Source organism: Chaetodon auriga, chromosome 9, assembly GCF_051107435.1.
Source record: "Chaetodon auriga isolate fChaAug3 chromosome 9, fChaAug3.hap1, whole genome shotgun sequence".
NCBI classification, from domain to species: Eukaryota; Metazoa; Chordata; class Actinopteri; order Chaetodontiformes; family Chaetodontidae; genus Chaetodon; species Chaetodon auriga.
Genome location: NC_135082.1, coordinates 14,325,158 through 14,347,702, shown reverse-complemented (window position 1 = coordinate 14,347,702; position 22,545 = coordinate 14,325,158). Strand labels below are relative to the sequence as shown.

At 42.8% G+C, this 22,545-nt stretch overlaps 3 protein-coding genes across 3 annotated transcripts; all 3 read right to left on the bottom strand.

Annotated features, from left to right (window-relative positions):
• Positions 1-2,725: 2,725 nt before the first annotated feature.
• On the bottom strand, positions 2,726-8,195 carry LOC143326320 (neuronal acetylcholine receptor subunit alpha-9-II). Its single transcript, XM_076739894.1, has 6 exons — positions 7,855-8,195; positions 7,123-7,268; positions 6,037-6,191; positions 5,109-5,289; positions 4,441-4,792; positions 2,726-3,681 (listed from the first exon to the last, which is right to left on the bottom strand). The coding sequence occupies exons 1-6, from the start codon at positions 7,901-7,903 to the stop codon at positions 2,930-2,932; spliced, it is 1,635 nt and encodes a 544-aa protein (XP_076596009.1). The 5' UTR covers positions 7,904-8,195; the 3' UTR covers positions 2,726-2,929.
• Positions 8,196-9,897: 1,702 nt separating this feature from the next.
• On the bottom strand, positions 9,898-15,772 carry ube2ka (ubiquitin-conjugating enzyme E2Ka (UBC1 homolog, yeast)). The gene is made up of 7 exons (XM_076739896.1): positions 15,426-15,772; positions 14,691-14,784; positions 14,392-14,450; positions 14,187-14,269; positions 13,682-13,781; positions 11,313-11,441; positions 9,898-11,212 (listed from the first exon to the last, which is right to left on the bottom strand). The coding sequence occupies exons 1-7, from the start codon at positions 15,486-15,488 to the stop codon at positions 11,138-11,140; spliced, it is 603 nt and encodes a 200-aa protein (XP_076596011.1). The 5' UTR covers positions 15,489-15,772; the 3' UTR covers positions 9,898-11,137.
• Positions 15,773-16,795: 1,023 nt separating this feature from the next.
• klb (klotho beta) lies at positions 16,796-22,426 on the bottom strand. The gene is made up of 6 exons (XM_076739179.1): positions 21,476-22,426; positions 19,861-20,374; positions 19,491-19,759; positions 19,117-19,373; positions 17,971-18,902; positions 16,796-17,497 (listed from the first exon to the last, which is right to left on the bottom strand). Exons 1-6 carry the CDS (start codon positions 22,232-22,234, stop codon positions 17,073-17,075), a joined length of 3,156 nt encoding a protein of 1,051 aa, XP_076595294.1. The 5' UTR covers positions 22,235-22,426; the 3' UTR covers positions 16,796-17,072.
• Between the last annotated feature and the right edge of the window lie 119 nt (positions 22,427-22,545).

The following is a 22,545-nucleotide window of genomic DNA, read 5'->3' as shown; positions in this document are numbered from 1 at the left end:
AATTGCAGCAAGTAAGATGTATAGTCTCTTGCCCTACAATAACCTGGAGGACTAATAAATAGCCTGCAGATCTTTTTTTTTTTTTTCTCTTCTCTGCAGTGAAATTTTGTGAGTGGGTAACTGTGTGATAGTGGGAATAATTCTGAGGTGCGGATGCTGTGCACTAACACTGACATGCAGTTTGAAACAGGGAGCTTTAGAGCACTCGCCACCAGAATGGTATGTGGGAAATGAGCGCCATCTAGTGTCATTTTACAGAAAATTTTTATTGGAAAATCTTGTTTTCCTGAGTGCAATTTTGACTGTTTACCTACTGCAGTGGGTGATTAGAGGTATAGATATTGTGAAAGAGGAAAACTCACTTGTTGCACCAGTGGTGCAAGAAGTATTCAGATCCCTTGCTTATATAAAAGTGGAAATACCACAATGTGAAGGTACTAAATCACAAGTTAAAGAATGAGTCTGATGATGTTTTATATTTCTCATATTGTCCCATGAAAAGATGAAAACCAGTGAATTGATAGTAGTAACAAGTGCTGCCTGTGTATCCAGTCTGATACATCACAACACTTCAGTGAGCCACACTATTACACTGTGTGACATATTGTTTCATCACAATGTACATGCTCACCAAATCCACATCTGAAAGTAGTCTTCAAGAACACACTGACTGAATAACACCTGCCTGGCTGGTTTAGAAATTAAATTAGCAAATTAGCTGAGGGCTTCTTCTTTTCTTTTTCTTTTTTTTTTATAAAAATGAAGGTACATGTTCATGATCAGTTTCAAAGTGTCACAGAGAGGCTAGGAAAGCTGACAGTTCTGAGAGATAGACTAATACATTGTTGCTTTGGTTTTTCATGAGATTTGTTAAGAGTAACCAAAAATACAGACTCCTATAAAATCCTCCATTCAAAAATTATTGAAAACAAATATATGTAAGTTGTAGCAGCAAAATGTATTTAAGCATTAAAAGTTAAAGCACTCAGCAGGAAGAATGGCCCCTTTGAGAGTACTGATGTAAAAAAAAAAAAATATATAAGCAGTAATTTAATGTTGTTGTGGGTTCAGGTGACATATAACTTTCTATCCACTTTATATGCAGTGAGCTGATAAATTTAAAGTCATACATTGTATTTCTGAATGCAACATGTGTTTTATAAAAAGCACAATATTTCCATCTGAAATCAAGTGGAATTCAATTATTAACTAGCACAAGAATAGCAGTTCTTAAGTGAAAGTAAATTACACAGTGAAAGTCTACACAGAATAATAGTTACTCAGAATCTTGGCATAACTGTAAGGTTATGCACAAGAGTAAGAGCGCCATCTGATGGCTACTTGTTGTAATTGTCAAAAAGAACTACTGAACTTACACAAAACACACAACACAATGAAAAAGGTTCAAAACATGAAATGTCACAGTTTACAGTGAGACACAAAGGCAGACTAATGTCTCATTTTGGAGGGTTAATTATGCACCATTAGCTGATGTTTTGTTAGCATTCAGTTTGCATAACATTAGCTAACCCAAACATCATTAACTAACTTCAGTTTGTAATGTGATCACTCCTTTGCATCTGACAAGACTTCCTTTTGTCTTTCATGCATACTTGACACATTTATGATGATGAATTATTTACAGACAGCAGATAACAAATGATTGGTGACAGTGATGGTTAATGACAGCGAGTACAATATGCTCAAAAAATGGCAGCACCGCCCCAGAAAGCTCAATGATTCCCATTTTTCAGTCTTTCCAAATGCTCCCACGTTGCACATGTGTGAACACACAGACAGTCGTGTTTCAATCACTGAAGAGGACATGACATTAACTTAAATTCATTTTTTGAAGACTTACTGTACCATAACACTAATCCTAACCAGTGCTTACAGAACATTTATACTATCCTTAACTTGAAAATAACTGTACCCTACCATTAACCCAAGTCTTCAATCTGAACTGTGATGTTTTGCATTATGAGGACTTGTCCCCATAAGGAAGAGTACCCACAATCTGTGTATGTAAACAGATCTATGTCCCCACAACATGAGGAATACATGTCCACACAAACACACACAGAAGACATTCACTTCACATTTCAAAGTTCAAGGTATGGGGCTTTTGGTAGAGGGGGTTGTCAGAGTGTGCTTGCTGTGTTACATAATTGATGCTCCATATAACCTTACATCCTCACTGCCCCGGCTGTGCTACAAACAAAGCTTGCTCATTAACTATTCACCAGATTTTTTTGAACAGAAAAATGATTCTGCAGATCCAGAGCTTGCACTGACGCCATAACTCTCAGCCGCAGGCATCTGATTTCAGAGTAGTGAATAAGATATGTGCTCTCTCCACTGATCATATTCTAACTAGACAGCAGATTCCTTTATCTGTATTCAATGGTCAGATGACAGCAATGCTAATAAGATGCTCATTTACAACATGCTATCAATAGAGATGATAAGGATTGTACGGGAACAAAGTAGCACACAAGTAGAACACAATGATTTGACAAATTTAATTTGATGTATCTATTTCATTATGAGCTCTCTGCATTGCCTGCATACATTATCAAAATCTGGCCCTTTGCTCTGTGTTTTGGATGAAGACCAAAGAATGTAATATTGCTATGGATAGGACACTAAATTATCATGTGTAAAATGAAATCATGGGTTTTCACGTTGCATGTGCTGTACATGGTCAAAAACAGTGAATGCAAAGTAAGTTGCAAGTAGTTGTTTATTTTCAAATCACTGTAATCTATACGGGTTATTATCCAAAGAGAAAATGCCACAAAGCTTGCTCTTGTATTTTTCACTATACACTATGTTTATAAAATATAAAATAGTTCCTTTGACTCTCTTATTTGACCAAAAAGAGTGCACTGACTAAAATTATAAAAGCAGCTGTAGCATCACTGCTTGGTCATGGTGCCTTGCCGATGATGAGGATGCTCATGAGGAAAACCATAATGAAGAAGATCCACATGAAGAATCTGTCCATCACCTTCGCAATCTTCTTCCATTCTGCTCCTTTGGCGCATGTGGCCCTCTGCTCCCGGAAACAGTTGGCGATATATTCAACGTTGCGTACCAGCTTGGTGTCCACACCAGGGATGCCACTGCCATGGCTACAGAACACACAGGGGCCAAAGGTAACAGTGGGGACTGGAGGTGGAGGCTTTTTGTCTTCAGGGTAGCAGGGGACCTTCTGGTCTTCTTTACAGCAGTCATCTGATGGGATTTTCCCATTTAAGCCTTCATATTTACCAGGTGCATAGTTGGAGAGCTGGCTCCTGTCCTCTCTAGTGATGTGGTGCTGCGCTTTCACTCTGGGATGATGTTGCGGCTTGGGGGTCTGAGGTCTGGGGTACTTGTGACTCTGCCAGTCCTGCTGGTTAGTGTGACTCGCTGGTTTACCATTTGCGTGAATGTGGTTCTGGTGATGGACGTCATCCTGGGGGAAGTGAGAGGACGAAGAAGAGGAGGAGGAGGGGGAGGCACAGTTCTCACCCACCTCATAAACAAAGAAAATCTTGGACATGTAGTCAATGATGAGGACTTTTGCCCAGTGGGGGACTGGTTTGGCCTCTGCACCACAGAAGTGGATGTTCATGATGAAGATGGTGAGAGATGTAGAGGCTGTGACCATGGTCATAGTGGCAATATAGTACTTGCCTATGTAACAGATAGGTACAAACACAGGAGGGAAGCCACTGTTAGAACTCTCAGAAAGAATTCTAATTCTAAAATATTCTAATATCAATTTATCAACATTTGTCTTATGTTGCGTGTGGAATTCCATCTTGAAGAGTTGCAACCAGAATGATGGTTTAGCCAGAGATTTCACTCAAATATTAAGTCATGCTAGCAGTTTTGTGAGAATGTAAACTGTATATTTACATAGAGTCTGTGGGCTGTACTGAGGCTAAGCATGGCTTTGAGCTAAATGCTAACACCACAATGACTATGCTGATGTTTAACAGGTAGAGTGTGGTACCATAATGTGGTATGGCACCATGTTCACACCATCCCAGTTGAGCCTGTTAGCATGCTAATATTTGCTAATTAGTACTAAACACAGCATACACTGTGTTAGTATTTGAACATAAGTATTAGAAAAATAACAATGATGACATGATTATGGTGCTATGTGGAAAGTGAAAGGGTCTCCAAAGCTGTCAAGGCATAATTAGGTCATTAGAATACACTACCTGGGGACCATGAATGTACAAATTGCATCCAGTAGGCTGAACCAAAGTAGTGGATCGACCAACACTGCATCCCATATGGCCAAGTTGCCAGCATGGCTAAAAGCACACTAAGACAGACAGGACTGCAGGCCACTATAGTAATTCTAAAGATGTCTACAATGACATAAAAACTCAATGTATGTTAGCTTGAATTCAGTCCTAACAGTCCTACACGCACTCTTACCTATAAGGGGCACACTCTCAGATGGAGGCATGCTCTCAGCCACCATCAGCTGGAACACAGTGAGAGCCAGAAGAACCGTCACTCCGAGTGAAACCTTCTCTCCAGAGTCTGCAGGCAGGTAGAAACCCAGAGGAGCCAAGAAGGAGATGAGGAAGCAGGGGAGGAGGAGGTTGAAGATGTAAAAGGAGGAGCGACGCTGCAGGAGCACCGTGTAGGTGATGTCTGGATAGGGGTCAGAGCAGCAGCCGTACATGATGACATTCTTGGTGGCTGGCATCCCGTGGCACTCCCACTCCACATTCTCCACAAAGTCTGACAGGTCACCACTGTCCATGCCCATAATGATGTCTACCTAGAATCGAGGGTAATGGATGAGGAGGTGTAGACAAGGCACCTCATCAGCTCTACCCATGGATATTTGCCAAGAATAGACAAATTCAGTGGCAAGGCAAGAGTGGGTGTGTGTCTGATCTCTTTTTGAAGCTGGGTAGTCTCAGTCTCAGAGGTCGTAGCCACAACACAGACCTGAATATCATTCAACAAAGTCCACTGACCTGATACATTTAGGCAGGTCATCAACACCCTGAAAAGGTGGATAAACTGAATTGATGTGGTTTTATCCTCCATACTGTGTAATGTGTAGTGAGCACGGTCGCTTGTATACAAACCTGGTTGCCATTGTAGGTCCAAGAACCAAAAGTCAGGTTACATTCCTGGCTGTCAAAGGGGAAGTAGGAGACGTCCACCACGCAGGAGCTCTTGGTGATGGCCGGAGCATCCCAGGTTATCTCTCCGTTGTAGCGAAGCCTCACGTTGGTGTCCATTGGCCCGGAGAAGTCATCATCAGCTCTGGAAGAGAAGAAAAAGTCAACACAATACAGCAGGCTTATAATAAAACCCACAGTTAATAGGTTTATAATATTCCAGATGATTACAACAGAGCTGATACCACATGATCTCTGACACATTTAATGCAGGACTATTGTAGTGGACTCCATTAGACCCTAATAAACTGATAACTCTGTATATCATACAGTGTGTATGTTGTGCATTACATGATTATGGCCACTTAACACAGATTTCCTGCAATATCACACTTAACCCTCATATTTTCTAACATGATATACAAACTGGTGTACTAAACTACAAAACACAACAGATATTGTATGCATAACATTGTATGAATTCTGTATGACACACATTTTAAAAAACATATGCTTGTCATTTTTCTACATTTCTACTTTACATGTCTAATAGATGTTTTCAAGGATTTCTTTTTATTTGAATCTTTTACTCTGTTTCTGTTCTCTGACTAAAGAACTTTGTGATTGCGGTTGTAAAGGGTCTAATTTAAGAGGATTATTACAGTAAAAGTATAATTAGAATTTCACTATAATTGAAATTATTCAAGCACCCTTACGTGATGTCTGTGGAAGTGTGTAATCCTGCCTCTTGCTGGAATTAGTCTTTTAAGATGATGCTTCAGTAACTCAGAATTCTTAATCCATTATGGTGAGGGTTTTTTTTGAATACAGAAAGATCGAAAAATTATAGTGTGTGTGTGCGCGTGTGTGTGTTTGTGACGTACGGGCGTACTTGTTATAGAGGACAAGGTCGGGCCTCCACACCAGGCTGCTGGGGATGTGGATCACCTCCAGCCCGTCATAGTCCTCTTTATTCCACTTCAGGTATGCATCATTCCAGGTCTGCCTGATCCACAGGTAGGCAATCAGCACCTGGTTCCTCTCATCCTTCAAAAACACACACACACACACACACACACACACACACACACACACACACACACAATGGACACAAACAAGTAGCTTCAGGAGTAGTCTCCTTCTCATTTCTCTGTTGCTCATTAACTCTCCATGAGCGTTACGAAGGCAGATACTCTTCAGATTATCACAACAGCTGAAATCCAGACCTGTCTGTCAATATCAGGTGGATGAGTCCCTGGCTGACGGGGGTGGGCGGGGGTGGTTTTGGTATCACTGCCATAGCTTCACTGAAGCATCGAACCGAAGAAAACATAAACTCTTTGGGTAACAGGACGCTCCAACGCACACACTACTGTCGGGCTCTGACCCCTGTCTTCTCAAATATAACAGACTGACATCCTGGTACACCACCAAGAGACTGCAGACAGTAGGACAGCTGCATCCTCCCTTCAACCACACACACCCAAACACACGTGCACAACCCAAGTGCTAATTCACTGTGGGCTGACACAGCACTGAACCTGAACAGGAACCTGAGCCAGCAGAGTAACAGTAGGCCTGGCCAGTAGAGCAGGAGGTCTGTCACTCATACACATCAACACCTACACACGCTTCCTTTGGTGACTGCTCTCTTTGCAGGCAAGAAAATGCAAAACATCTTCATGCTTTGGTTCTACATTTAGTGTCTCTATGGTGACTTACAACTGTAGTTTTACTGCCAGCAGGAGTGCAGCGTGACTAATTGATTGGCCAAGAAATTTTATGTTGACTACTTTTTTACATTTTTCAGTGAATCAAATTAGCAACAATAATGTTTTAATTGTGGCCACTTTTTGTTTGGTTTGAAGAAATATGATTTATATGTGTGTCTGTGTGTGTGTGTGTGTGTGTGTGTGTGTACCTTACAGCAATATACAGTACAATTAATGAGGGATCTGTCCGATGAGATGGTACCCACCATGTCTTTGATCTGAGAGAGGGTGATCTGTAAGGTGACGTTTAGCGCTCTGTCTGTGTCCTCGATAGGCCGCAGGGCGCTGGAATAATTCTCCATCAAATCATTCAGAAGCTTCTGAGCATAGTGACCCTGAGCCGAGTGAACCACTGGAGGGGAAAGGTGGTCATTAGTCATTTTTACAAAACAACCCTTGAGCCTTTTAATGTAGTTTAATGGACCAGTACTTCTACAATTCATGGCACCATCAAGTATGGAGACCATGAAAAACTCACTTGGTTTAAACAGTATTTTTCCTTGACATTGTTCTCATTGTGCCTTTTAATACATTTCAAAGACTGTTATGTCTATTATTGCTCCTTTGTGCCATCCATGTTTAGGCCGTAAGTGCTATATGATGACTGAATGTTTTATCAAGAGAAACTGTTGCTTGACCTTTGTTTATTGCTTTACGATAACTGGTCGATATATTAGCAAAAGCACACGTGTTTAGCCTTGTAAGATTATTCAGATTGTTTGGTTAAAAGGTCTGAAAGCCACATGCAAAATTATACGTCAACGTATCTGCTCTTTGATGGAAGGGAACAGCGGTTTGTGCGCAATTACGCACACAGCAACAGCATTGGTAAACGATGCCCTTTTTGAATCAAAGACGAAACATGTCTGCACACGTTTAAAACAGCACAAGCTATTTAACTCATCAACAACAGCACTGCGAAGCTTCATTTGACTCACCTTCAGGAAGCAGCATCGCCAGACAGATTATTGGAATCATCTTGGGCATCTGTCAATACCCACAAGCAGCAATAAAAAGGTACCTGCGACCAGCAATCTAACGGTCCTTCGGTTTCGTGCCCTATCAGGCCTACATGATGCCCGTTCAACCCCAGTTGAACTCAGTCGCAGATAGCAGGGCACCGTCTCATCCGGTCGTCCTGACGGCCAGGCCAGCTCTTACCGCTTGGCAGGAGAGGAAGCATGTCTGCTGACTGAGACGAGGAATAAAACTCCGGCTATCACATAGCATCAGCACATGGAGTGAAACAGGATGCCTTTGAGTCATCGCACCACCACACACTGGGCTATTCACCTGTCAATCAAACGGCTGCGGCCAGGGTGCGCTGCAAGTTGTCCTTTCTACAGTAAAAGATGTAAATCATAATGTTTTTATCTGCTGTTAAATCTGAATGCGAACCATCGTTTTCGTTGAAGGTACTGATGCACCGCAGGCAGTAAAGGTCAGTCAGTGCCCGCCGGAAAATAAATACAAGATAAACACCAAATATTAACGACAAAGCACATTAATATTCATCAAAAGAAATATTAACATGATTGAAGTTGCCTTCATATACATCAGGGATTGTACTTCTGATTTGGAAAAAAAAATAAATAAACAGCTATTTGAAAGATGGTTATACTGCTTACAAGCAAAACATTTTAAGATAATTGTTATTTCAGGATGGGTTGGAAAGAGTCACTGTGACTTAGATGAAAATTAGATGAAATTCTACTCATCTTGCTTTACAAATCCACACAGAAGTGAATACCATTCATTAATTGAACAGTTATGCCATGATAAAGATGAAAAGAGGTCACTATTACCTCACTGTTACATCACAGACAATACAATTCCCAATAGCAGTACTGTGGGAGTCGTCTCTATTTTCCAATGTGTCCAAACACCAAAATGAATCTATTGTAGCACGAATAGAACAATGTGTATCCAAGGAGTTAAGCTGTGGAGGAGTTAGTCCTATGGAACCTCCAACACTTTAATAATGCAACTAGTTCATTATGTTGTGTGCGTTTTAATAGTGCAGAGAAGTGATTATCTCAGTGCCATCAGATGAGCCAGGAGGCATGCTCATTTTTTCAGTCTCATGTAGTCAGCCCTATTTAGCAGTCCTCTGCTCTGGGATGCTTGGAGCCGTTCCAGGTGGTAGATATACTGGAGAGATATGCCAGCATCCAGTGGGAGGATACAAAATGAGCTTTTGTCACTCGGGATGTCTGGGAAACCTGAGGCTGGTTCAGCGTGCAGCAGGTGCAGGGCTGTACAGTTACTGTAAATCCTCTTAAATATCACCACTGAGGCCCTTTGATGGATTTACACTACATACTGCTGTTGATTAGACTATCAGTGGCTGCTTTTCTCCTGTTTGGTGCGAGTGTTCAGACTGAAATTGGGTGTTTAGATTATTGCCAGGGTTTCTTGGAGAGGTTCAGCAAGGCACACCACGTTACCAAGCAGGCCATCTGTTGTTGTGCTCATTATCAGGGTGCCTACTGTAAGCAAGGTGATCTGAACATTACGCTAAGTGCCTGTATCACTTCCTTGTTCTCTAAATGCTCTAAATGCACTACTGCTTGCTCAACCTTATGCAGCAGCTGTGTCATACTTCTGTCCGCAGTCCAAAGTACTACTGCGTAGAAAAGCTAATGACCAGTCTATATATAATCCATCTACCAGCTCTTCTGCGTGCACATTATTCATCTAAATTGGCTTGCTTGCTCCATTTTCACTGGCGATGCAATTCCCTGTAGGTTCAGTGTCTGTTGGTCTTGTAAATATAGTGCATCACCCTAGTTTTTATTAAAATGTATGCACAGCCGAACAAGCCTACAAACATACATTGGATCATAAGCACCAACACACAGTAACATTTTTTGTGTTCATCAATAGTGTGACAGGTTATGGGGGGGGGGGGTGGTACTGTTCCAGTTATTAACTATCACACTCAGCGCTGCAAAGACACATCACAGAAAGGACAGTGTGGATTAATTTACACAGACTTTAATATCTTTATTTACAGATGAATCATTTTGACATATTTATCTGTTGGCGTCGTTAAGATGATGTAATATTTTTCAAACTCATTTTTGAACTATTTCCATCCAGACTTGTGATAGGTCAAGTTACGGCTGCACATTGTTTTTGTTTGTTTATTTTCTGTCGGTTTAAAAACAAGAATCCAAACGTATTCCTGTAGGAGGCCAAAACCAAATAAAATTTCTAAAAAATGTGGGGGAAGGGGCCGGTGAAGTAAGCTGTGTCAAGAACGGGTGTGGGGGTTCGGGCACTGGGCTTTGCTGCAGGAGCTTTGGAAGAAGGGGAAAACGTGGCATGAAAAGGAGTATGGCTACGTGTGAACACCTCAGTGACACTTCATGAGCTGGTGTCCAGAACAGGGAATAAGCCTTGCCCTATTTTGTGTCTGCATAACTCCACATTCGCCACCTGGTGCACTTTACTTTCCAAATTTGAAGTGAGAAAATATACACTTCCCTCAAAAACTCCCAAAAGATGGAACAAGAGAACGATTCAAAAGGGTCTTCAAATTTTAACTTCCTGTTGGTGTTTAGTACCCAATACCACTATAAAGGGTCTACTGTGTCAGGATGAGTGAATGCGTGAAGGTAGTGACGTTGGTAACAGCGTAATAGAATTTCACAAGACATATCAGATTTAAAATGTCGAGGACTCGGCTCAATCCCTGTTGAGAAAATCTGCCCAGAAGTGTGTAAAAATCATTATCAGGTCCAAAAGAGCCTTCTAGAATGGCTTGACTCTCTCCTACAAAAGGTTTTCACAAATGAAAGTAAATGCACTGCATAGGCAAGCCGCTGACAGCCGCTTCTTGGACACAGCCAGGAGAGCTGGGAGACAGGCGGGCATGGGCGGGGTCTTAAGTCTGGCATTTGCTTCAAAGGGGGTGAGATGTGGTTGAACTTGTGATTGTAGCACTGAGTGGAATGTTGAATGAACTTAAAGAAACCAGAAATAAGAGCTCACAGAGCGACTGATTGGAGTGTGGTACAGCAGAGGTGCAGGGTAGGAGAGATGCCACACAAAGGGTTTGATAAAGGGGGTGGTGGAGGTGAGGAGTCCACTGTGAAACAGAGGGTGCAACAGGGGGAGAGAGACGTCTTGAGACAGCAGGAACTTGGAGGAGAGAGGGTGTGTATGTGTGAGGGGGAGAGCTAGGGATCGAGAGGAAGATGAAGAGACTGTCAAGATTCAGTTACTGAGCAGTAGCTCTGTCGCTGTCTCCACGTCCCAGGATTTCGACGACAACGCCACTATTACTGCATTCTGAGGAGAAAAACAAAACCCATTCACGTTCACTCTGCAGCAGAATCCAGCAGTGCAATGCTTGCACAGTAGGGGAGGGAAAAAGTTGAGAGATACTTACTTTTTCAAAGCCCATGGCACAGAGTTTGTCTATTTTGCGTGTGTACTCCGGACTGGAGACGGGAGCGCCTGCATAGACATGAGACCAGAGCCTCGCTGTCTGTTTGAACATCTCTGGGTTCTGCTTGTACTGTGTGATGAACAAATGTGGAAAAACAATAGTAGTTTTGTGTGAAAGAGGTTCAGCATGCCACCGTCAACAACTGCAACATTGTGCTTTTCTACTTGGCTTAGATACCCAAGCACACATAGCCTACAAGCTGGAGAGTGGCGTAATTATGATCCATCCATAGACTGTATAACAAACAGGAGATGGTGCCACCATGATGTCACTCATTGGTTTGCAGACTGACAATTTAAAGCCTTAAGTACGACATTATGGTCACTGCCATCTTCCTTTTGTTGGAGCCAGAGGTGACCATATTTGGACGAGAAGGTGGAGCTGAGTGGATACACAATGCTACGCCTCTATCCTGATTGGATCTAACTGTGAACCCGAGGACAGTGCCAGCAATTTACAACATGAACATCATGCTGTATTGAAGAAGACTTCCTACTGAGACCACAAACTCATTCGGAAACCCCAGTGAGACGTAGGAACATCTCCTCATGAGACTGCATACAATCAGACTGCATTAGAAAGAATACAGGTTTAAAAAGCACTTTCAGACCCGGAAGCTCTGTTCACTTATTATACTGTCACGAGCCTCTCTCTACTACTTTGCATATGTCGCTGTGACAACAGACTGCCAATAAAATAATTCTCTACAAAGCCGTGAGGCTGCTGATACGTTCAGAGCCAGAGGAGCTAGCAGAGCTGCCAGACTGTCAGTCCTTCCCAGCATCCTGTTTCCACGCTGTTTGCCTTTTTGAAATGTGAAGCACGAGTAGATTTCCCATCATCATAAGCTTTTAGTATTTAAACTGTTACGTGAATAAAAGAAATAAATGCCTTTGGACTAACACACCTTATTTCAAAGGGTCATTATGCAGCACAACAATGAGATTAATCAAATATCATTAATGTCAAATGTTCATGCTGTGTTTTAAGTGCTGCTGCAAGAGGATTTCAGGGCCAACACCTTCCAAACCACCTGAACAGCCTCAGGTTTCTGCTCCATGTTGGACCTCTGTCTGACTGTTTAACATTTAATAAAGTAAAATGTGTTCAAAAACATGGACATCACTGCACAGCAACACCACCAGAAATATCTTGCACTATACTGAATCGCATCCACCCTTATTTCATTCCTTCAAGTATGTTACACTGGGATGTGGGTTGATAAGCAAACGATGACTGTTACTACACTAAGGATTACTGATAGTATGTAGGTGTTATAATGTGTTCAGTAGAGTAGGGCAAACAGCTTGCTGCCTACACATGATATTTCACAACACTTTTACTTTACTTGCACTGCACTAAATATTGCTTAAAGTGTAACAACTAGCTGTTGACGGCATTATGAATCCACAAATAATTTAGGAAACTTAAGATACTTGACAGCACAAAAATTAAGCAATTTAATTCATTTAATGTCCAACTAGTTCTCATGGCAGATGTGATCTAACAGGGCAGACGTGTGAGCTGCATGTAATGCCGCTGAGCACAAGTCTTTCTCTCTCAATGCTTCCTGCATGTCTTCACTTCCTATTGTCAATTTAAGGTAAAAATGTCATAATGTAAGAAAAAAACAATAGAGGTGGCCTTCCTGTTCTAAACACCAGTCTTCCACAGCAGTCTGGAGCTGCGACAAACAATTCTGTTATCTGCTTTTTTTTCTCCTCTCAAGAAATCATTCACAAACAGTGAAAACTCCACAATATTCTCGCCAAAGTTGGCAATTCATTTTCTGTAAATCACCTGATCGACTCATTGAACAAGCATTTGCAGCTCTACAGCGGTCTATCAACAAGCCCCATGCACTCACTGACTGTAGTAAATAGTTTGTCCTGGCAGGAGCCACAGTGGGATTTAATGACACTGACATCAAACATCACCATGATTTTGACAAATTGTTCCAATGTTGTGACAGTATTTTTGAGGTTGAGCTCACTGTTCATTTTATCATTATTACAACAATCAAACACAGAGATCCCCAACTATACCAGCACAATATATGCAGGACAGCTCTCCAAAATTAGCAGAGAACTCTAATCAGTTCTGAAAACAGACAACTGTAATTGCCTTTACAACCACTTTAAAACACTTGAGCTACATCACAATACTACAGTATCAACATTTCTAGAAGATATTTGGTGTCAATGGATACAATAACATATACGTGTTGCACTGCTTGAAAAATTAGAAATACATATCCACAGTAAGTTTGTCAAACAAAAGTCAGAATATAAACACACATGTACACCCACCTGATTGGCTACCACTGCGTCCTGTGGATCATCTGGTTCTGCAGCTGCCAGTAAGGCTTGTAGTGACAGGAGGACCGTCCTCAGTGTCATAGCTGCTGCCCTGAAAGAACACACAGGTGACACGTTTAGTGCAACAACACCAAAATAAGATCAACTTTCCACACAGAGCTCCATGGGAGTGCTGGAGGTACACTTTCAACACACAACATAATGAACCAACTAGTTCAAGTACCTTAAGTGTGCCTGAACACTGAGATTGCTGTAAATAAAAATTGAGATTAATGATGACAACGAATGCTTTCCACATCATCATCAGCCTCATTCACCTATTGTTAAACCTATGTGTCACACTGTATTGTAATAAGCAGGAGGAAAATAAAGGTGACACTCGATCAGCCACTTAGAAATGGCTATGGCTTTCATAGGAGAAACTCTACTTGCACTACTAGAAAAGTATTTCATGATGGATGAAGAATGTTAGGAATGCTGCAGCACATTCACTCACCACTGGTCTTTGAGAATGTCCAGACATATTGCACCTGTGACCGAGCTGATGTTGGGATGCCAGATCTTTGTGATAAACCGCACCTGACGGATTGATTGAAAATGGGACAAAGTAATGGTTTAAGGACAAGCACAGTAATAAACAGCAGTAATGTCCACAAGGAGAAGGATGGTTCTCATTAGCAAAAACAGTCATTAATCCCTACCTTGGGTGGATTGAATGGATACGTCTCTGGAATTTTAATTTCTAGTTGATATCTACCGCCTGGAAAAAAAAAGAGAGGTGTCACAATTATTTAAGAATCGTGACAAGGAGGTTTCAAGCATGCAATTACTGGGTGAATATTAAGATGGAAATTGTTTTAATCTTCATTATTAAAAGCCCCTTGAAATAGTTAGTTGGTGAGGCCTTCTCAAAAATAAAGTTGCTGTCAGTGACTCACAGTGTCACATAACAAAATTGTGCAATCATGCAAACAGGTTAGTGTCTTAGTAAGCCCCTCACCTTCGTATGGTGTGTCAGGTGGCCCTGCTATCTCCCCTTTAAGTTCTGTGAAGTTCTCATCCACCAGATCCACCTTTATCTGGTTTTTGCTCGTCTGAAAGGGTGAAAAGCCGAAGAAGCACTTTAACTTGAGCAGACAGGCAGACCGCAAAGTGTTAAGCTAGCTCGGTGTCAAACTCAAACCTGCCTATGCAGCAGAAGTTGACACCCCCCGCAGCATTAGCCAAAGTTGACCTCAACTTGTTGCACACATCTTATGGATCAACACATAATAAGCCCTCTGGAGGAAGCTGAAACCAATCTTTGTAGATCCAGAAGAACAAATGTGAGAGCAATCCTGTAGTACCGCACGCGGATAACACCAATCTAATGCTAATACAGCTAGCTTGGTTACCATTGACAGCATGGTAAGCGAGCCTTTAACGTTAGCATTACAAACTTTAGCTTTCTGGTAATGCCTCCATGACCTGATAAACAGCTTGATAACAACAACAACAACAACAACGTCCTTGGCTCTAACTTCCCCACAGTGGCATATTAATAGCTAGCTTTCGTACCTATTTGCGAAGCCGGATGCACTGCCATGTCTGGTATCGTTACTGTTAGCTAAAGCTAGCAGCCTGGTGATTAGAAAGCTGACAGCTGAGGCAGCGACGCGTCAGCCAGGTTCAGCCTCGGAGTCAAAGAAAGTAAAAGGGGAAGCTTTAACATTAACTGTCATACGTGATGACTAACCTCTTCACTTTTGAGCACCTCCTTGAATTCCCGTTTTATCCTCTGAACTGCGATGTTGGCCATGGTTCCCCCGTGTTCCCGTCCGGTTGGGGCCTCGCCGCCGTCCGACCGACCTGACTGCCGTTAGCTAGCTTGCTCTGCACTTTTTGGATACAACCTCAAAAATAACAGCTGCACCGATGTTCACCGTGAGTGGCGTCAGTCCCAGTTATCGAGGTGATGTTGTGATTCGTTAAAATGGCTCAACGTGTATCTATCATCTCAAATGTGTAACAACACAATGGTTGGTGGGACTGAAAACATTTTAATAGCAAACTGCATGCAGTCTGGAGGAGAACGGGTCATGTGATCTGTATTGCCATCCTGAGCGCCTGCTCCCATTGGCTGATCCGTTCACGATGAATAATTTATTATTAATATTATTGTCGTGATTATTGTTATTAAAATATTTAAAGCCATGTGTTGTCCATAGGGGTGGTGTATACTGGAAAATACGGTCAGTGTGCCGTTTCAGATCACCTTTTAATGCTAATTACAAGTGATCTCGGAACAAACCCAAGCAGTAAATACGGTTTCAAACTATGACTAGCAGATTACATTTGGTCATTGCCATGTGATCACTTGATTTTATTCAAAAATGCTTTACAGTGAAGTTAGGCAACACTTCTGGTGAGCAGTTTTGAAGTTTGTAGGCCATCACGTGCAGTCTTGTGAACATGAAGTTGCTCTCCATTGCTGCTCTGAATTTACAAAGAAACAAACAACTCTTTTCTTCTGATCATCCCAGTTAAACCAGTGTGTTTGTTTCTCGTGTACGTAAACCAAAGGTGGAAATCATGTCAGTTTAACATCCAGATGTTTAACATGCTTAGCTGTAGTATTTTGTATGAGCCCCAAGTACCAATCATGTCAGCTTCTTGAAGTGTTATCCCACTGACCCACAATCACAAACATTGCTGGACGCTGTAACATCAGCATGCGTGGTACTTTGTGGCATTCTTCCATTACTGAACGAAAGCACCCGTGCTTCACTTTGTTTTGGCACGGTTGCAAATTGTGACACTAGGGGGCATCATTGTCCCATGGAGACATGGTGGTCCAGTGTTTGAGCAGAGTATACTGAGCTAAACCCATCGTACATCATAAAAGATATCCATTAAAGTCACATTTCAGTTTGATCTATACGATGTGATCATCATTGACTGACTTTATTACACCACTAGAATCATGGCATTGATATATTTTCTACATAATGGAGGTCAAAGGTCAGGTGAGCAATTTGATTAAGCATTTCTTCTCCTTTACAGTAAACCGTAGAGTCCACATAATCACTTATCAACTTTTGCAAAAGAACAACATGAGGCAGCATTTGGGGAGTCATTTACTTAATCTATTGCCACTGCATAAACACAATAAACAAAATAGCTTTTACAATTCTTCTTACCAATTACCCTCCATCTAAATAACATTTTATTACAGTAAAATGGATGGAGACACTTTCTCTTGGCAGCAATTGTTGGTAAACCAATCACACATTTGTCACAAGCACAGATACAAGTATTACTGGACCACACACAATTACAGATCATTGCTCCTCTCTGTCATACTCTGTTTGTCTGCTACATTACAGTGCCAGTGTCACCACAGTTAGCACTTAACAGGTGGACATGAGCATACAGGGACACCCTCCTTTCTTCTCCTCCTGTTCATCCTGTTCACCCGCCTCCCCCTGCCTCTTGTTTGCTTTCTCTTGGTGATGATGACAAAGATGACAAGCACTACCAACATAACAGCTGTTATTAGGAGGCAACCTCCAAAGACCAGCATGGCTTTGTTCTTAAACATCCATGCACATACAGAGCAAGGTTCCTGCAGCTTACTGACCCTGCAGGTCTGCGTGGTGTTATCCTCAGGGAAACCGCCACGAGTGATTATCTCTCTGTAAACAGCGATGGAGGCTTTGGCTTTGGATTGGTGGTGGGCTGAGGTGAAGAGGCCAAACTGGGGGACGTGTCGATCTTGCAGCCTCCACACGTAGAAGCCCTGCAGGTTCACTCCATCTAATTTGTGAGCTAGAGAGAAATAGAATAAAGGATAAGCGTGAGATAACAATCACTCCTCCTCCACTTGGAGCAATATGAAGATATAGTGTATTTTACTATTAAAAAAGCAATCAAATGTTAAAAATACATGTCTGATTGTTAACCCATAACAGAAAACAACACCTGTGCCCAACTGCAGGTGAGCTAAGGGCCATAAAGGGCAAAGTGTGAACACAGCAGTGATCAGCAGTGTCACTGTACTGTTTTCCCCTCCCCTTCTTTCTTTTTATGATCTTCATGGTTTCTCATTAAGTCCAGGTTTTATAGAAGGAAGCAACGTGGCCATAAAACCTGGACTTGCTGTGGAGCAGTGCCTCTCTCTTAACACCCTGAACACTGCATTTTATTCCAACTGAAAACTCATCACACAACACTCTGGATCACATAGGAACATTACATATTGGCCATCTGATAGATGAGGGATAGAACAACGTATGTTATACCTTTGAAGGCCTCCTGCAGGTAAGTCCTGAGGTAGTGTTGCCTGAGTTTGTCCTCCACAGGAGCCTGGTCATCAATCCCGCTGGCTGTGATGATGATAGGCAGAGCCCTTCCATATCTCTGGCTCACCCAGTTCAGGATCTTCCGAAGGCCCCAGGGTACAAGAGCCTGCCCCAGACTGGAGGAGGGCCAGGTGGGATCGGAAAGAATCAGACAGCCATGATCAGGGGGTTCTTTCTGCTGAAAAACGGCTTGTGTTTGAGGATATGGAGAGACCAAACGAGTGGTAAAATGGTTCAGTGCGATAAAACTCAATGCGCCTCTCAGTTCCTCTCTTTCAGTCTCAGTAAAGCTTGGAAGAGGGGATCCAGGGAGGTCCAGTACGCGAGCTCTCTCCTCCAGGTATGCCTTCATTTCTTGTGGGTAGTCCCCCTTGTTATGCTTCTCCTTGTATCTAGTGCCCAGCAATGGGTCTAAGAAGCGACCAAGTTCAAACAAAAGGAATCTCTGTGCAGCTGCTGTATGCGACTCCAGGAAGGGGTTTGCAGGTTCGGCCCAGTCGGCGTGTAATGCAAGTGACACCAAAGCTCTCCATTGACTAGAGTATTCCCTCTCATACAACCTCCAGGCTTTTGCATGGGCCAGAAGAAGGTTATGAGCTGCCTGATGCATCTCTTTCCCACTAGAATAAACATCTATCAGTCTGTTAGGCTCATTGATGGTGATCCAGTATGGAACCCAGGACCCCAGCTGCTGGTAGCACAGTGCTGCATATTCCTGAAAGGCCTCCACTGTGCTGTGGTTGAGCCAACCACCAGAGGCATGCAGTGGCCCAGGCAAGCCCAGATGTGGAGCTCTGTGTGTGGGGTAGTAGAGAACAACAACAGCCTCCAGGTCCAGCTTCTTGATCTCGGTCAGGACACAGCGGTAGTACCTTTTATACGTTATAACAGAATATAGAATAAAGGGTTAATGTAGTGTAGTCACAAAGATATCTTAAAATTCATCTGTATCTGGTCAAAATCTATGGTACGTATCAGGTTATGTTATACTGTACTTTTGAATAGAGTTGCAATAATTTGAATTGGGCTGAATTTGGGAAGACTGAAATAGTGACAGGCCATGTTTGTGTGTTTGTGTATCTCTACCTCAGAGCTTCAGTGTTCACATTAGAGAGGTCTCCCTGGGGTAAAATCAGAGACCAGTTTAGGGCAAAGCGATAGTGAGATGCACCAGTGGACACAAACAGGCGAAGGTGATCACGAATGGCCAAGTAGTCAGTGCACTGGGCTTGTCTGGTGTGAACTGTCACCCCTGGGACTGGATGCAATGATCCATCCCCTGTCAGGTTCCACCTATACAAATGGGTGTCAGTAAACTGTGGTGAGAAAGGGTAGAAGTGGACCTACAAAACAAAAAAAAAACAGAGACATTAAAGAATACCAGGGGAATATAGCCATTCATTTAGCATTTTTTGCTGTAAAATCATTTGTTTGTCTTCTCAGATTATCTCTCTTCTTACCTGCATTGTGGAGTCAGCAATACCCCAGTGAAATTCGCAGGGGAAATGGCTGTTGATCTTGCTGGAGGTTTTACCACGAGGGAAACCATTGTCAGCAACAACACGCCTATAGTACTGAGCAGTGGTCTTGGGGGTCCTGGTTCGGTTTGGTTGGTTGAAGTCGATGTAGAAAAGGCCTCGTCTGACAGTGAAGCCATTATTCCACTCAAATCCATCCACCAATGACCAGGCGGAGTAGCCAAATATCTGCACACCATCAAGCTTGGTAGCTATAAAGGAAAACACAGCAATAAAAAGTGGAGAGATTTTTTTCCTGACTTCATTACATTGTCTGCATTTCATTTGGTTGCTCTTTGCACTTCTTCTGTACCTTGCAGCACCTGGTTGATAAACTTCTTCATCAAGTAAATAGCCACTGTGTCCTCCTTTTCCACATTGGCTTCAGAAAACCAGCTTCCCTCAGCCACCAGCACCAATGGGTCTCCATACTCCAGCTTTATCCAGCCCAGGAGGCGCCTGAGGTCTGGACTCACAGTCTGCCCATTCTGGACCAGACCCTTGCCCAGACGGAAATTATTAGGCCCGAAGGACAGAGCAAAAAAGTCAGCTGTTGTCTGCACCCAGAGCTTCTCCTCAGGGGAGAATGTGGGCAAGAGGGCCCCATGCATGGTTTTTAAAGAGACTGGGTAGTCCCCATCACCAAAGATTGGGTTGGCAAACCAGCCAAGGACAGCCTCTATTGACTGCTGGCAACGCTCAACATTAGCAGCTGTGGCTTGGCCTCTCTGAGGCTCAACCCAGTGGGATCCCAAAATGATGGATACCTTACCCTTCTGAGTTGCACGGAAGCGAGTGTCGTAGGTGTGCCATGCTCTGGCGTGTGCCTGAAAATCATAGCAGACACAGTAGCATGATGCACTGTAATGTAGTCTACAACAGAGATACAGTAGTGCAATAGGCCTTTTTCACAGAAGAATGTCACAGTAGGAAAAACATAAGACTAAATGATAAAATGAATGATGGCTGACTTCCATTTAACCTCAGTTTCAGGGTCCTGGTATTGTGTATGCTCTCATTGTCCTGCTGTCATTAATATTACTGGTATGACAAGTCTAAATGTCTGCTGTGAAAACGGCCTATTGAGCTTTGTAAACACTGCAAAACTTTTAAGCATTTACAGAACGCATATCTCCACCGCAGTCACGTAATTTTCTGAATTTGTATTTGTTAGATCTGCATTAAAGACAGTGAGAGACAATCATGTAATAGATTATATTCATTTAAGCATTGTAAATGCAAGAAAGCAGTAGTAAGAAAAAAAAATCATTTGTTCCTCTGACTCAGTTTGGGCTTGAGATAATCTGCTAACACATAAATAAGGAACAAACAAATAGGAAGACATAAGCTCTCAACCGTGAAAGCAATATATAAGGCACCAGAGAATTGCTATTTGCTATTTGCTTTGTTATCTGTGCAGTGTACACATACCATTTGTGCTAGACTGTACAACTGTAAGTGATTATTAATGAGGCATATCTCCATGACTTCCTGTCATACAGTGTTTCTCTCCAGCACAAAAGTGCTGATGTGGTGGACCTTGACCTCAGTGTCTCTTAAAGTGTCCTGTTTACAGATCATAAAAATGTGCTATGATCAGTTTGACATCGGGAAGATACAAAATTGAGCATTGCAGTGTTGCACTTGGCTGTACCAGTTACATGTTACAGTGCACTAAATCAAACTTCATAGTCTTCATTGATTTAACTTGATTGCAACAAAGTTCGAGCATTGGTGCGGTCTGTGTTTGCTTCACTGTCTTGTGACCTCAAAATCATTTGGAGGATGCAAACAGTCATTGACCATCATAAACTGATACAGCTGCAGAAGTTCAAAGTTTACAGTCTGTATCATTAGATAAAGTCTCTGTGTTCTGTCATTTACAGCCCAGGCAGGTTCCCAAGATCAACTGACCACATCTAACTTACCCTGATGAGGTTGTGGGCCACAATGAGAGAGCCAGCAGGATCGCCTGTTTCTCCAGGAGCGTGCACACCTGTCCCATACCCCTGTACAGCCACCAGGTATGGATTATGCATGGTGAGCCAGTACCTAACATGACTCCCAAATGTGTGGAAACAAAATGCAGCATACTCCTCAAACAGTCCCACCAGTGTGTCGTTTTTCCAGCCTCCATATTGCTCCTGCAGTACTTGTGGTAGGTCCCAGTGATGGAGAGTGACAATGGGCTCAATTTTCTTTTCCAGAAGCCTCTCTATGAGACGGCTGTAATGCTGCACAGCAGCCGTGTTGGGCTGACCTCTGGCATTGCCGTCAGGGAAGAGTCTGGGCCAGGAGAGAGAGAAAGAGTATGATCTTACACTGAGATACTCCAGTGCCTCCACATCTTCTTCCCAGCGAGCGTAGCTGTCACTAGCCACATCAGCAGTCTCAGTTGCCAATTTGACAGTGGAGTGGGTGAAATGGTCCCAGATAGACGGGCCTTTCCCCTCCTGATCCCAGGCTCCCTCTGTCTGGAAAGCAGACGTCCCCGAACCCCAAAGGAATCCTGAAGGAAAGGTGTCGTGAAGGAAAGACTGGTCTTGGATGATGGGGTCCGGCTTGGGCTGCTGCCAGATCTTCCTGCCCTCCCCAAGAGAACAGGCTGCTTTGTTCCAACCACACTCCAACAACAGGAGGGAGAGTAAGAGGCACTGACAAGTGGGGGGTGAAAGATGGTTCAGCATAATGAAGGAATCTTCCCTGTTTCATAAATCCACTTGAAGGAGGTAGCTGGTGTCAGTCAGAGCAGTCACTCTGTTCAATATTATAAATCTTCTTGACCACAAGAGATCCATGATAGCGTGGGACAGACGAGAATGATCCCAGCTGAAGAGCCGAGGTGCTGCAGTATCCATCTGACAACCTGGTCAGTCTTCCCTATCTCTCCCTCAGCATAGTGTACTTGTGTTCCCACTCAGCCCCTCCCTACCACATAATGTTCACACATACAAAGGTTGACTCAGATCCACACATGCTTGTATTACCGTACCTCTGA